Source organism: Crinia signifera, chromosome 6, assembly GCF_055691185.1.
Source record: "Crinia signifera chromosome 6, ASM5569118v1, whole genome shotgun sequence".
Taxonomy (NCBI): domain Eukaryota; kingdom Metazoa; phylum Chordata; class Amphibia; order Anura; family Myobatrachidae; genus Crinia; species Crinia signifera.
This window is the reverse complement of record NC_139222.1, coordinates 208,500,961-208,516,036: the sequence shown is the minus strand read 5'-3', so window position 1 is coordinate 208,516,036 and position 15,076 is coordinate 208,500,961. Positions and strand designations below refer to the sequence as shown.

The following is a 15,076-nucleotide window of genomic DNA, read 5'->3' as shown; positions in this document are numbered from 1 at the left end:
CTGGGCGCTGTACCACTGTTGGGGAGCAATATATATATATATATATATATATATATATATATATATATATATAGGCGTTCCCATGAGAATGCTGGGCGTTCTCATGGTAATGAGGCGGTGACGCGGGTGCGGGGGGCAGGCAGCTGACATCACCGAAAGTCAGCTGCCCGCCCATATCTGTCCCAGCTTACACTCATGGACGTGATTTGAAAATCACTTTTATATGCGTGTACCTTCCACATCGATGGTCGAAAGATGTGTGAGGTAAACATCCATTTGCAGCCTGTGCGGGCAAACCCGCGCTGCGAGGGGTGGGGGTGATCATTCGCAGGGTGGGGTTTGGGCGAATTCGCAGTCTTGTGATTCAACCAGAATAACCCCCTAAGAGTCTTTATGCCAGAATGGAAATCAGCTACATGCATGAAAATAATGGCACTCTGGGTTCATAAAGAATATGAAATTATTTCAAAGCAAACAAGCTTTTTCATCAGGATCACAAAGAGAATAGGCACTTACCCACCGCCCATGTTACAGTGTGAAATCCATCTGGGAGGCATAGTCTGTCTGTCCATACCACCCATACAGCTTCCACTCAAAGGGATCAACACCAGCGCTCCAGGAGTGCAGCTGGTCTGTGTCAGGAAAAGATGAATCAAATGAAATTTGGATACCTCCACACACATAAATTAATATCCAAGTAAAAACAAATAATCTGTAAAAATAAATAATCTGTGAAAAATGTAAATAATGCCAGCATAGTAGGGCAATACAAAAATAGATTATATAACACAAGTCCAGCTGATTGTATCGTTAATAATACCCACAGGGGCAATGGTATACAACCATAAAATCCACTTGGATTCTTTGTCAGTAAAGTACTGTATCTCCTTCACTTATGGTCACAAGGACATAATCACACATTTAACGTAACGATCTAGTTCTAAAAATTAAAACAATATACTAAACAATTACACTATTACAAAAAAAAGCACCCACAAGATCACTGGCAAGGGACAGCAAGAAGCATCCTACAATGGAGAATATGGAGGGAGTCCAAGTGGAACAACTTCCACTACTCAAGACAGGCTGTACAGTATATTCCTTTTAAAATCTTATTTACAATAAACATGCCCTAAGTCAGGGGTTCCCAATCTTTTTTGACTCACGGCACCCTAGAGTATCAGAATCTTTCCACGGCACCCCTAGGCCCCCCAAAAAATATATACAATTAAGTAGATTGTGTTTATATGTGCTTATTAGGTTCAGTTATATGGTAAAGGGCAGGATTTGATTCTGATTGTACACATATTTTATGATTGGCAGCCACCAGCACTGGATTTGTCCATAAATAATTGATCATAAATTATTTAAATTGGTCCTAGGCCACCAACCCATGGCACCCCTGTAAGTGTCCCGAGGCACCCCAGGGAGCCACGGCACACAGGGCCTTATTTTGGTTCATTCTTTCTGACAAAATCCTTCTTAGATGGACAAAACCATGTGCACTGCAGGGGGGCAGATGTAACATGTGCAGAGAGAATTAGATTTGGGTGAGTAATTTTGTTTCTGTGCAGGGAAAATACTGACTGCATGATTTTACACTGCAATATAGATCTCACTTTGAAGTAAAACCCCACCCAAATCTAATTCTCTCTGCACAAGTAACACCTGCCCCACCTGCAATGCACATGGTTTTGCCCATCTAAGAAGGATTTTGTCAGAAAGAATGAACCAAAATAAGGCCCACAGTTTGGGAACCACTGCCGTAAGTACTAGTAGTCTACATGCCCTAAGTACTAGTAGTCTGCATACACTGCCACCTTGTGGCGCTCGACAAAACTACATACATGTGAAGTTGCTGCGTGTCGTCAACACTAACATTTCGAGGCAGCAACTCAGGCAGAAGAAGCACCGCTAAGGCTTCTGTCTACTAATATTTTACTGAATAAGATCTTAAGCTTTGGCGACGTTATCAACATTATAGATTCCTTGATGCCACACTAAAAATGGCGCACATCGACGTGACAGTGCCTTGTACGCATGCGCGCTAATAGCTAATGCTGCCAAGGTAGTTCCGGAGTCCCTATGTTGCTAAGGATACAATAAACAGTCTGTCACCTGGAGTGTGTTATCTCGGAAGCACAGCGGCCACTATACAGGTAATGAATATTCACCCCCTCTAAATCATATATACAGCTTCTTAGTGAGATTAATTAAGGTTTCGTAGCTGTTGTGTATCTACAGGTAGTAGAAAGAATCGGCAGCTGCTTGCTGGAACTTGTAGTTCCACACATGCTTAAGACCAGTGGTCTTTCCCCCTTTTGCGCTAAAGTTATTGTACAAACTTAAATTAACCATACAAATTGAGAATGACAATATATATAAACAAGAGATTTGTCTAATATTACATAATATCTCTCTATGCCACATACACACTGTGCGATATCGGCGGTGCCGCAAAAATGAACATTCTGTAGGTAAACACTGAATGATATTTTTAACAATATCATTTAGTGACATCACCCAGAGCCACCAGGAACATTCAGTTACTGACAATATCCTCATATTGGTCTGCATGTTCAGATGATTGTGCTTATCGTTAAGGATCCGCGGGAGCATGCATCGATTCATTAACGATATAGTGGTTACACACTGAACTATATGCACTGAATTATATTGTTAACAATATTGTTATCGTACATATTGTTCATTAAAATCAGATAGTGTGTTCCCAGTTTTACAATCTGCTCCCATACGCTACACGTGATTTGCAGATTTTTTTGGATCTTCACTTTGGATCTTGAAATCTGAAAATACTCTTAAACTGGCCATACATCTACAGATTGATTGTCAGATCTGGCTAGTTGGAACAGAAACCTGGTGTAATATGAATGACAGTTTGTCAGTTTTGCATCATTTCAAAGCAAATGGTCAACTGTCATTTGCTTTTATCCATTACCAGGTTTTTGTTCCAACCAGCCAGATCTGACAATAAATACACCACCTAACAGTGATTGTCAGCAGTGGAAGAATTATGATTGTCAAATCGGTCACACAAAAGACTAATCACTTTTTTGATTGCAATGGACAATTGGAAAGGCCGCACATCAGCAATGGTTTAGGGCCTTGATGGCTAACCTTGACACTCCAGCTGTTGTTGAACTACACATCCCAACATGCTCTGCTTCAGTTTTGCTATTTGGCCATGCTAAACCTGATGCAGAGCATGCTGAGATGTGTAGTTCAACAACAGCTGGAGTGTCAATGTTAGCCATCAAGGGTTTAGGACAATCATCACAACATTGTCAACTTGCCCAAATCCATTGCTGATGTATTGCTAGCTTAACACCACCAGCCTGGTGTTACTCAGGGCTGCCTACCTGACCTCTCCTTCAGGGAGAAAATGTTCTGTTCCTGGACTTGCCTGGTAATGTATGATTGCCATCACCTGTGGTAAAACACCTTTCTTATCAATTACCTAGCTCACCACAGGTGCTGGCAATCATACATTACCAGGGAAGTCCAGGAACAGAGCATTTTTTCCCTCATGGAGAGGGTCAGGTAGGCAACCCTGGTGTTACTATACTGTTGAGTATTCTGCAGGTAAAATGGCTTTTCTGCAGGTGAAGTTAAGGCATACCTCCCAATATGACCCTCTCCAGGAAGGACACAATTTTCTGCTCCAGGACTTCCCTCTTAATGTATCATTGCCATCACCTGTGTTAAACAGGTTAATTGTTGAGAAAGGCGTTTTACCACAGGTGATGGCAGAGGGTCATGTTGTGAGGTATAGTTTAGGGGCCTACACATGGGGACATTTTGCTGAGGGTTCTGAGTGATGCTAGAATGCTCAGCACCATAGGCGAATCTAGGGGGTGGTCCGGGGGTGCACAGGACCACCCATTAGCTGAGTGATGGGGCTTTCCAACGAGCCCAGCCCCGTGTCGCTAGCCCCCTGGGAACCGGAGATACGACCAGGCAAAGCTGGAACGTTTTCCCTATAGCAGGGGTTCCCAATCTTTTTTGATTCACGGCACCCTAGAGAATCAGAATTTTTTTCACGGCACCCCTAGGTCCCAAAAAAATTAAGTAGATTGGGTTTATATGCGATTCTTAGTGGCAGTTATGTGGTAAAGGGCAGGATTTGCTTCTGTTTGTACACATTCTATGATTGGCAGCCACCAGCACTGGTTTTGCTCATAAATAATTAACCATTAATAATTTGAGTTGGTCCTGGACCACCAACCCGCGGCACCCCTTCATGTGTCCCGAGGCAAACCAGGGAGCCACGGCACACAGTTTGGGAACCACTGCCCTATAGGATAACATGGGACCCGCTAATTCCGACCCCCACCCAGTTCAACGGCTGCCAGTTCCCCCTTCGGCATCACTGAAGCTCGAGGTTGATCTCAGTCTAACCCAAATCGCTGGGCCTTCAATCTGATACCAGGCTGGATCCATATGGGTTAATTGGTTCCAGGGATATTGAGGTTAAACCGCTTTTTTTTTTTAAATTTCTTAAATGTAATTTCATGACTGATTATGTTCTTTGAGGGCAGATTTCTCTGGAACAAAACAGCCCAGTTTCACGAGACCAAAATCATTTGAAGCCAACTCAAAAGTTCTTCAATATAATACTGGTCTCATGTAAATGGGTCAGTTGGTTCCGAAGATATAGCTGGTTAGTTAAAGGGGGGTAGGGGGGGAGTGGTTGTCTCTTCCCCTCACACCAGAAAATGCAGGGACTAGGCTGGTGTATAAGGGGTCAGCCTGGGAATGTCCCTGCATGATCCTGGGACCATATTCCCGGGTAAATCCCTGCATTTTCTGTTGTGAAAGGGGTAGTATTTCAAACAGCCGTGACCTGCAGTGCTCTGAATACAGCCAGGCAGCCCCCTGCTCTCTGCCCAGCTGTCAATGACTGTCACCCCTGCAGCTTCAATTCTTCTCCACGCCTTCACCTCAGCCCGCCCCCCCTTTAATTATGTGGTGCCGACGCCCGGCATGCTCCCCCGACACCAAGCATAACAACAGCGCGCACAATATTTCAAATGTCCACTCAGCTAGAGGGGACACCAGGAGGGGAGTGGTAGCGTGCTCTGCGCTGCGCTCTGCTCCTCTCCCCATAGAAGCAGCTGCACCGCTCTCCATCTCTCCCTGCAGCAGTAAATGGCACTTTTTTGGGGCATTGCTTAAGGGACGCTACAAGTGGCGGTATGTGGGGGCTTTACGCATAATGTGTGGCTTAATGTGTAAGGGGAATTACGGTGTGCAGCATCATGTGTAAGCGGCATTATGTGTGCAGCATCATGTGTAAGGGACATTATGTGTGCAGCATCATGTGTTATGAGTACTATGGTGTGCGGCATCATGTGTAATGTGTACTATGGTGTGCGGCATCATGTGTAATGGGTACTATGGTGTGCGGCATCATGTGTAATGGGTACTATGGTGTGCGGCATCATGTGTAATGGGTACTATGGTGCCATCAAGCAAGAACCCCCTAGCAATGAGCACGTAGGTAATCAGCACTTATGTGGCAAAAATGTAATGGGCATTACGGTTTGTTATATAGTATGTAATGGGCATCATGATGTGTGGCACAATGTGTAATGGGCATTATGGTGTGTGGCCTTATGTGTAATTGGCATTACGGCGTGTGGCTTTATGTGTAATGGGTATTACGGAGTTTGCTAAAATGTGTAATGGGCATTACTGTGTATGGTCTAAAGTGTAATACCACACCCCTTTTTGTGATGCCACGCCTCCTTCCCATGAGGCCATGACTCCTTCCCATGCCCCCTTTTTTGGCACGCGGCTACGCCGCGCAAAGGTCCCCCTGCTATTATGTCTAGATCTGGGACCATCCATTACCATAATTCTAGATTCACCTATGCTCAGCACACAGCACTGACCGATCTGTCAGGGCAAGTGTTCTCCGGTGAAAACATTGGCCCTGACCAGCAATGTAACTAGATATATCCAGCATGCTAATTGCCGGGTGATAGGGACACGCAGGGCTATCGCTATGGCCCCTACACATGGAGCGATGTACAGTAGGGGCATTTTCTAAGTGATCTAGTGAGATCGCTTAGAAAATGCCCTGAAATCGCTCGACGTGTGTAGGTCCCATTAGATATCATTGATTACATTTTCCAGTAGCAGTAGTCAGCAACAGCAGATTTCTATTGTAAAATCACTGATGTAACAATAGACAACTTTAAATTATTGCTGAGCAGGTCCACCATCAAGGGGGTGCTGTGGGCACAGCTGTCCCAGGCCCTGCCACTCTAACAGGGAGGGAAGGGCCCAGGCCATTCATTCAGCCCATCGCACCCCCCAACTGCATCTGCTGAGCTGCTGCCCCCGCCGAAGCCCATTGCTTCTGGAGCGCAGGCTTCCGTTCTCATTCACTTCCGGACCCTGGCGGCCATTTAAAATGTGACACGTCTGGTGAGTGAGCCAATCAGAGCTCGCGTACCGGCAGCCGCTCTGATTGACTACATTGGGCAGTTGTTCTTTAATTTTCAAAAAGTTTTTATTTAAATGTTATTTGTGTGACATTCAATACCATGCTTCAATAAATATTCACTTTATAAACTCCTATTTGTCAGTGTCTATAATTCATACATGCTAGGTTTAGTTTTGAGAAATGTATTATCCTATTATTTAAGCTGTAACAAACTACTAATCTCTCTCTCACACTCTCTAGGGACAATGGAGATTGTGTATGTGTACACGCGAAAACGCAGTGAGTTTGGACGACAATGCAACTTTTCCGACCGGCCAGCAGAACTACATGTAGACATACTGCCGGATCCTTCACAGGCATTAAACTTCATTGAGAGAAACCCATGTGACACAGGCATCCAGTGTGCCAATGACATGTCTGAGCATGAGGTAATCCTATTTTATTTCATGAGGTATCAGGGTTAGACTGACCATTAAGGGTACAGTGGAATCCCCTGGTCGGCCGTTCTGCCTGTGGGCCCACACTCTCTAGGGATTAGGCTCCAGACTGTGCATTGGAATTATTCTCATGTTAGTTACCCTATACTGCACAGGACCATGGTGTATGTTCTACAGTGCTTTGGCTAAACCTCTAAGCATGAGCCCCTACTACCACTGTTCCTCTGGTGGCTTGTACATGCCTTTCTCTGCCACTGTGGGGCATAACCATTGATTTTATTCCACATGGACTTGATTCATAATTGCAAGCAGTTTTCCAGATGGATCTTATGCTTTTTAGCAAAGCCAGAGCCAAGTGCACACATCTATGGATGATTCAGGGCCATACACATACCATTTGCATGTACCCGCAGCTGGTGTGGAGCTTACAATATATAGTCTATGTCATATGTAAACACACAGAAATATACAAGGGATCATATTTGATGCTACCAGTATGTGTTTGCATTGTGAGAGGGAGCACCCACAGGAATTCCATGAATAAATGGAGAAAACATTTAAACTTTCCCACAGATAGAGCCTTGGCATCAAACCCAACACGTCAGTGCTGTGAGGCAGTAATGATAACCACTACACAATAGCAATAGTGGCATTAAAAAGTATATTCCAAAACCAACAAAATGCCAACTAGCTTTGTCACAATTTTTCAACTGCGAATGTATCAGCCAGTGACATTAGCTTTGACACTGCAAGTTTTCCTGTGCAGGTCTATGGGTGCAAAGTTGTGATGTGAATGGGCATGAACGGCACCACACATTGCGCACATCACCTGTATTTGAAGGGCCCTTAGATAGGATGTTAAATTGAAATATCTGGCCTAAAATAATAAAGAGAAGAAGCGGCTGTACGTTATATACAGTAAATATAATCAAAACACCCCACCTTATTCACATTATATAGCTGTGCATACTGTTGTAGTACAGCAACAGCTGCAGGCTGAATATTGCGCGAGAAGCTCTACTAGAGGGACAGAGGGTGGTGCCGTGTCTTACGTTGTCACTTTTGTAGTTTCTGTGTGGTGTAGCAGCATACTCACTTGTAGAATCTGTATGCGTCTATGCTAGGTGATGCAGTTTATGGTCCTTATTCAGATCTGATTGCAGTCCAAATTTGTTCTCAAAATGGGCAAAAACATGTGCACTGCAGGTGGAGCAGATGCCCCACCTGCAGTGCACATGGTTTTGCCCATTTTGAGAACAAATTTGTACTGCGATCAGATCTGAATAAGGGCCTATGTGTACTGGGCACAGTAAAGTTAATCCCATAACTTTGCAATGTATGTATACAAATTAGCATATTCGACTATTATCAACGGCACTGCGGACATCTTGTTTTGCCCTGCAATTAAAAGTTATGGTATAATAATTAGAGATGTGCAGGATCTGATTTACTCTGATTTCAAAGCAGGATCTTATTGGCTATCAACTGTCAACACCTGTCATGTGATTAATAATGATACTTCATCATAACATGCATGCGAGTAAAAATAAGTTATTTTTCATACATTTCATGCGTTACAAGCCCATTTATAAACAGAATGGAAATTACCATTCTTAGGATGCATGGTGGGGACCACAACCAGTTGATATATTTGACAATCTAATTGCATTCATTTGTGTGATCATCCAGAGGGATCAGCAAAAATAGGGCAAACCTATCCGGGCCAAAGGGAGGGATATCAGTTCCAGAAATGGTTTTAATTGGGATTCATTGTGAATAGCAATAGAACAGAAGGACCAGCGCCAAATGCGTCTTTTATCCTAGGACCCCCTTACCACAATGATAATCTCTTTACTGAGGAAAAACTGATTGCTTAGTATTCAATATTGCAATACCATATACACAATATAGTAGTGCTGTGCATTACATTTTGGTTGCTATACAGAACTCTAGTTAATGCCCATTACATATTAGACAACACACCGTAATGCCCATTACATATTACGCCACACACAGTAATGCCCATTACATATTATACAAAAAACTGTAATGCCCATTACATATAACACAACACACCGTAATGCCCATTACATATTATACAACACACCATAATGTTCATTACATATTATACAACACACTGTAATGCCCATTACATATTATACAACACACAGAAATGCCCATTACATATTATACAACACACAGAAATGCCCATTACATATTATACAACACACCATAATGTTCATTACATATTATACAACACACTGTAATGCCCATTACATATTATACAACACACAGAAATGCCCATTACATATTATACAACACACCGTAATGCCCATTACATATTATACTACACACCGTAATGCCCATTGCATAAACACAACACACCGTAATGCTCATTACATATTATACAACACACTGTAATGGCCATTACATATTATACAACACACAGAAATGGCATTACATATTATACAACACACTGTAATGCCCATTACATATTACACAACACACCGTAATGCCCATTACATATTACGCCACACACAGGAATGCCCATTACATATTATACAACACACTGTATTGCCCATTACATATTACACAACACACCATAATGTTCATTACATATTATACAACACACCGTAATGCTCATTAATTATTATACAACACACCGTAATGCCCATTACATATTATACAACACCCCATAATGCCCATTACATAAACACAACACACCGTAATGCTCATTACATATTATACAACACACTGTAATGCCCATTACATATTATACAACACACAGAAATGGCCATTACATATTATACAACACACCGTAATGCCCATTACATATCATACAACACACCATAATGCTCATTACATATTATACAACACACCATAATGCTCATTACATATTATACAACACACTGTAATGTCCATTACATATTATACAACACACTGTAATGCCCATTACATATTATACAACACACCATAATTCTTATTACATATTATACAACACACCGTAATGTCCATTACATACAGTATTACACCGCACACAGTAATGCTCCTAACATACAAAACACAATAATGCCCACTATATTTTGTCACACACCGTAATGCCCATTACATATTACGTTGCACACCGTAATGACAATTACATATCATGCTACATAACTGCCGCTTACCTACTGCTTGTTGCCAGGAGTCTCTTGCTCACTGTCAGTGGTTACATGCTTGTTGCCAACAAAATGAAACCCCCACCTCAGCTCTGCCCTGTTCCTATTTCAGTGTCAGTACATTTTGTTTTCATGGGGTGATTCAGACCCGCTCGCTGCAGGCCTAATTTGCTCCCCCGTCCGATGTTTTGGGTTTGAGCATGCTCGAATAGGCACATGTGCAACCCCCTAGAGCTAACACCTTTTGCGAGTGTCACACTCACCGGGACGTTCACTCCCGGAGGGGCAGGCAGGGGGCGGACATAGGCGACCGCCCAACATTTCATGTGCGTGTCCACACAGAAATGCTGGGCATACCCCGGCGAATGCAGGCATGTTGATGCCTGCTTGAAGTGGGCAGCTGATGTCAATGCCCGTCCTGAATACAGACAGAATGAAAGTCAGTCTAGACTTATTTTTTTTTTCAAAGGGGAAAACAATTATTTGATGGAGAGCGACCATCAAATAATTTTTTCCCCCCATTTGGCTGCATGCGAACAAGTGTCACTGTCTATGTGAATGCATCTGCTCGCATGCTAGTAGTAGTAGTTTGTTTATTTATATACAAAGTGTCCGCAGCGCCGTACATAGCAACCAAGAAAACAAATTACAAGGTAACGTACAGGGTGTGTTGATAAAACTAATAATAAATAATAAAATAATGCTACTGAGCGGATTCGGGGGGCGGGCATTCGGTGGAGGGGCGGTCAGTGTTTACCTGCTTGATAGGCTGCAAATATATACGCAGCCTAGCTAACCGGTCTGAATCAGGCCCCATGTCTTTATTTATTTTGTTTTACTTTGTGCCTTCCTGTTTTATGTTTGCCCTGTTCTTCAGACACTGCCAAATACTGTGTTCCATTGCAGATCAACAACAAGTAATCATAACAAGTTTGATCGTTTATAATAAGCTTTATCGCTCATGTCTTCCATTTTGAGCATCTGCCAGCCTTGATGTAACGTATGCCAGGGGACAGGATTGCTATAAGGGTGTAAGACGTGTGCAAATTATGCAAGAGGAAGCATCTACTAGATTGGCAAATGGCAATTATCCTTTAAAACTAATTAGTGATGGTAATAACTTAATCATATTCCTTTAATTAAATAGTAAGTGCTAATTATTATGCCCAGAATTTTGGCATTAGTTCAGATAGATGAGACTGAATACTGTCTAAGGGCCTAGTTCAGCGTGGATCGTTAATGTGAGAATTCGCAGTGGACTGCGAGGAGAAAGCCGCCACCGAGACAGAAAGAGAAAACGCCCCCAACTAAATTGCAAAAGAATTTCTAATGTAACACTAATCGCAATTGATTTGCAAATCCATATGAGGTGTTATATATGAAAAAGAAATGGGGTTTCAGAGGGAGAGTAACACACCAACTTTGATAAATGAATTGTATTTAATACAAAAAAGGTTAAAATGTAAATTAACATAAAAATCACCCTATTCGGGTGTAGCAAATTGTCACAAGTATTCACAAATAAATACACAACTCTGGTGGGTTGATAGATTTGTTCAGAGCGGAAAGCCCAGTATTCACAAATAGATACACAACTCTGGTGGGTTGATAGATTTGTTCAGAGCGGAAAGCGCAGTATTCACAAATAGGAATTTGCGGGAGTCTCCCGAAAATCGGGTCACCCCTCCCGGCCCCCGGAAGGGTGGGCAACCCTCCCGGAATCAGGGGACCCCCACTGAGCCCCCCCCCCCCCCCGATTGCGGGCTTCACCCGGAGAGGATTTTGTGCAAGTCGGCAACCCTGAAATAGATACACAACTCTGGTGGGTTGATAGATTTGTTCAGACCGGATATCCTTAGCTATATATTGGGAAGGCACTTACAAAGATTAAACCAATGTGGTACTTTAGTTTAAAATACAACGGTAATACAGTTGTAGTAGAGTTGAATGATCCTTTTGTGGAAATAGATTATAGGCTTGAAAATCCTGACCCAAATGTCGGCTCTGTGCAGTCACTACAGTGTGTGGTGCTGGCCAGACTGCTAGGTGCAATGAGCATAGCAGGAGGAACTACCCGGTGGCTCTGTGCAGTGAGCACTGCAGGTGCTGCTGGCCAGGCTTCTAGGTGCAGAGAGCACAGCAGGTAGTGCAAAGATGCAACTGCTGTATGAACTGCTTCCATTGCTGTATCAGGACCTGAATCCAGTGCGTGGTAAATTTAATGCCCATTATTGGCCGGGCTGTCATAGAGGTCTTCTATTTTAGGATTCAAGAAATATTTGAATAGTATATATATTATGATTGTTTTATATCTCTAGGTTAACACAGAAAGGTTTGAAATGGAAGCTCGAGGGGTAAATCATGTGGAAGGTGGCTGGCCTAAGGACATCAATCCTCAGGAATTGGAGCAAACCACCCGTTACCGGAAGAAAGTGGAAAAGGATGACCATTATATTGCCACAATCACGCAACTGGGAAGTGTAAGTAGATTATACTAATGCATATATATTCTAAGGCCTGTCACAGTCTCCCGACAACAATATAGCTTCCATTGTAGCAGGCATGGCCTGATGTAGATGTCATCTACACACCCCCTGCCCCCGAAAAGCCATGAATCGCGGTAATTTAAAGAGGCGACCAGGTGGCAGCCGTGGGAGATGCGGAATCCAGGAGGCTTGCCCTTTCCGGTGGGCTGTGAGGGGGACCCGATTTCCAGGGTAGGCAACCCTGGTGTAGCAATCTCCCTGATTTCACCTTGCCACATTATGTAGCTTGTGGTAAGGTGAAATTATTGTGGGGTAAAGAAATCAGAGATATATAAATTGAAAAAGGGATCATAAGTGCCCATTCCCTGCATTGGTTTTTAGCTTTCAAAATGTCAATGTATTCTATGAAATTCAAACAAAACCATGCAACATATCATTATGTTTGGTAAAATTTACTAAGACCTCTACTGAAGATGGGATGTTGCCCATAACAACCGATTTAATTCTATCTATTATCTTCTAGAACATGGCTGGGCAACAGCGGCCCTCCAGATGTTTATGAACTACACATACCAGCATGCCTTGCATCAGTTTCAGCATGGCCACATAGCAAAACTAATGCAAAGCATCCTGGGATGTGTAGTTCATCAACATCTGGAGGGCCACTGTTGCCCAGCCCTGTTCTAGAAGGTGCTAGATAAATAAGAAGTAGAATATATTCTCGTATGAAAATGAGGTCGCGGCTAATTAGCATAAGCCGCGTCCTCATTTGCATACGCCCCGCCCCCTTTTCGGGCGCGAGTGTCCCTATTTCCTCCGGACGAAAGTTGGGAGGTATGCATTTTCAATAGAACCCCCATCTTAGTAAATTTACCCCATTGCTATTGTTATTACAGATGTGCAGTGGCATCAATTGCCCCTTCCACACTAAAAAAATAGAGCGTGGCTTCTAGGAACGGGGATATGTCTTTGTGAGAGGGGGAGTGGCTAAGTGTCCTGACTCTGTTTCCATCACTTTGTTTTTGTGGGAACGCCCAGGAAACACTGGGTGTCCCCATGCTTCTGCTCCCTGTCCGGCTCCTGCCCCCTGCCTGCCTCCACCCCCCACCCCCTCCCCTGTGCGAAAACCTTGGCGACTGTGCAAGTCGTCAAAGGCGTCCGCACAGTGGCCCTGCACATGTGCATGTGGGAATATACCCCCTATTTCGTTTTATAGCAGGTAAATACTGGCTGCTATTGCAGGTAGTCAACAAATGAGGGGGGTGCTCTATTTTTACATTGCAATATAGGTTTAGATTTCAGTTTGGACATGCATCTCCCAAATCAGAATCTCTCTGCACATTCTAGACCTCCCTTACCTGAAGTGCAACAGGAGAAGTTATTCCCCTTTCACACAGAGCAGAGAACTTGGGATATAACCAGGGTAAGCCAGCACAACCGTAGACCCGGCTTGGTGAGAAAGGGTTGACCTGGGTCATGCATCCTTAGTTGCGATCAGGGTTGTTATCTGGTCAATCTAAGGTCAGCTACAGTGTGCAAAGCAGACTTGGATCATGCCTAAAAAGCTGACGATTGACGCTGGGAGATGATGTCATCTTCAAGCATCCTGTGCGAGTGGCGATGACCCTGGTCCCAGAGGCAGTGTGAAAAGTATATCTAAAGCTCCGGCTCTAACCCGTGTTCAGTATCCAGGATTGGACATGTGTCACAGACCGGGATTCAGTGTGAAAGGTGTATTACTTGTTCCTGGTAATTAGGCTACACTCCCATAGTTGTTTAGATCAAAGAATAAACAGTAATTATGATGAGCTGTTCTATAGAAAGCCACCTGCATTATAGACACATTTTATTTGCTTAAGAAGACAAGAAAACCATGTATTTGCAAAGTATACACCACCAAGCTCATTTTAGCCCATTTAGAATTTCACTAGGTGTTTTTTAGGTTTCTGATTGGAGTGTTAGATTCAATATCACTGACATAGCAGGAAATCTGCTAACGTATGCTTTCATTCTTAGGGGCAGATTTATTAAGCTTGGAGAAGAGATAAACTGGAGATAAAGCGGAGAAAAGGTAAAAGGAGATAAAGCACCAGCCAATCAGCTGTGTTTGAAAAAGACAGTTGGGAGTTGATTGGCTGGTGCTTTGTCTCCTTTTACCTTTTCTCCGCTTTATCTCCAGTTTATCTCTTCTCCAAGCTTAATAAATCTGCCCCTTAGCCACAACTTGCAGCAATAGGTAGAGCACACAGCAGTGGTTTCTCATTAAAAGATTAATATCTATTATCTTGTCATACAAGGTGATGGAGCACTGCATCAAACAAAACAATGCTATCAATATTTACGAGGAGTACTTTGAAGAAGAGGAAGAGCTAGAGGGGATGGATGAAGCGCCTTCTGCAAAGACCATTAATGTATTCAGGTACAATACATAATGTAGACAGCTGACAAATACAGGCTTGTATTTAGAGCATTGTATGACAGCTGACAAACCAGCTTTCAAACAATTCCCCTATAAGTGTGTAA

General features: G+C 43.1%; 1 protein-coding gene and 1 long non-coding RNA gene across 5 annotated transcripts in view; one reads left to right on the top strand and one right to left on the bottom strand.

The window, feature by feature from the left end:
* LOC146008918 (uncharacterized) overlaps positions 1-1,080 on the bottom strand; it is a 118,580-nt gene extending 117,500 nt beyond the window's left edge. Inside the window, exons 1-2 of the long non-coding RNA XR_014444585.1 lie at positions 997-1,080; positions 517-632 (exon numbers count right to left, since the gene is read on the bottom strand). This is a non-coding gene — a long non-coding RNA (uncharacterized LOC146008918). The remainder of the gene's footprint in view (positions 1-516; positions 633-996) is intronic.
* A 930-nt stretch (positions 1,081-2,010) lies between these two features.
* Positions 2,011-15,076, top strand: part of DNAI2 (dynein axonemal intermediate chain 2) — a 53,968-nt gene continuing 40,902 nt past the window's right edge. For 2 of the 4 annotated variants that reach the window (XM_083148738.1, XM_083148737.1), the window contains exons 1-4: positions 2,011-2,159; positions 6,713-6,900; positions 12,386-12,547; positions 14,851-14,972. In XM_083148738.1, coding sequence (XP_083004864.1) covers positions 6,718-6,900; positions 12,386-12,547; positions 14,851-14,972 — 467 coding nt within the window. In that variant the 5' untranslated portion in view covers positions 2,011-2,159; positions 6,713-6,717. The remainder of the gene's footprint in view (positions 2,160-6,712; positions 6,901-12,385; positions 12,548-14,850; positions 14,973-15,076) is intronic. The other 2 variants (XM_083148740.1, XM_083148739.1) reach the window with 1 other exon arrangement.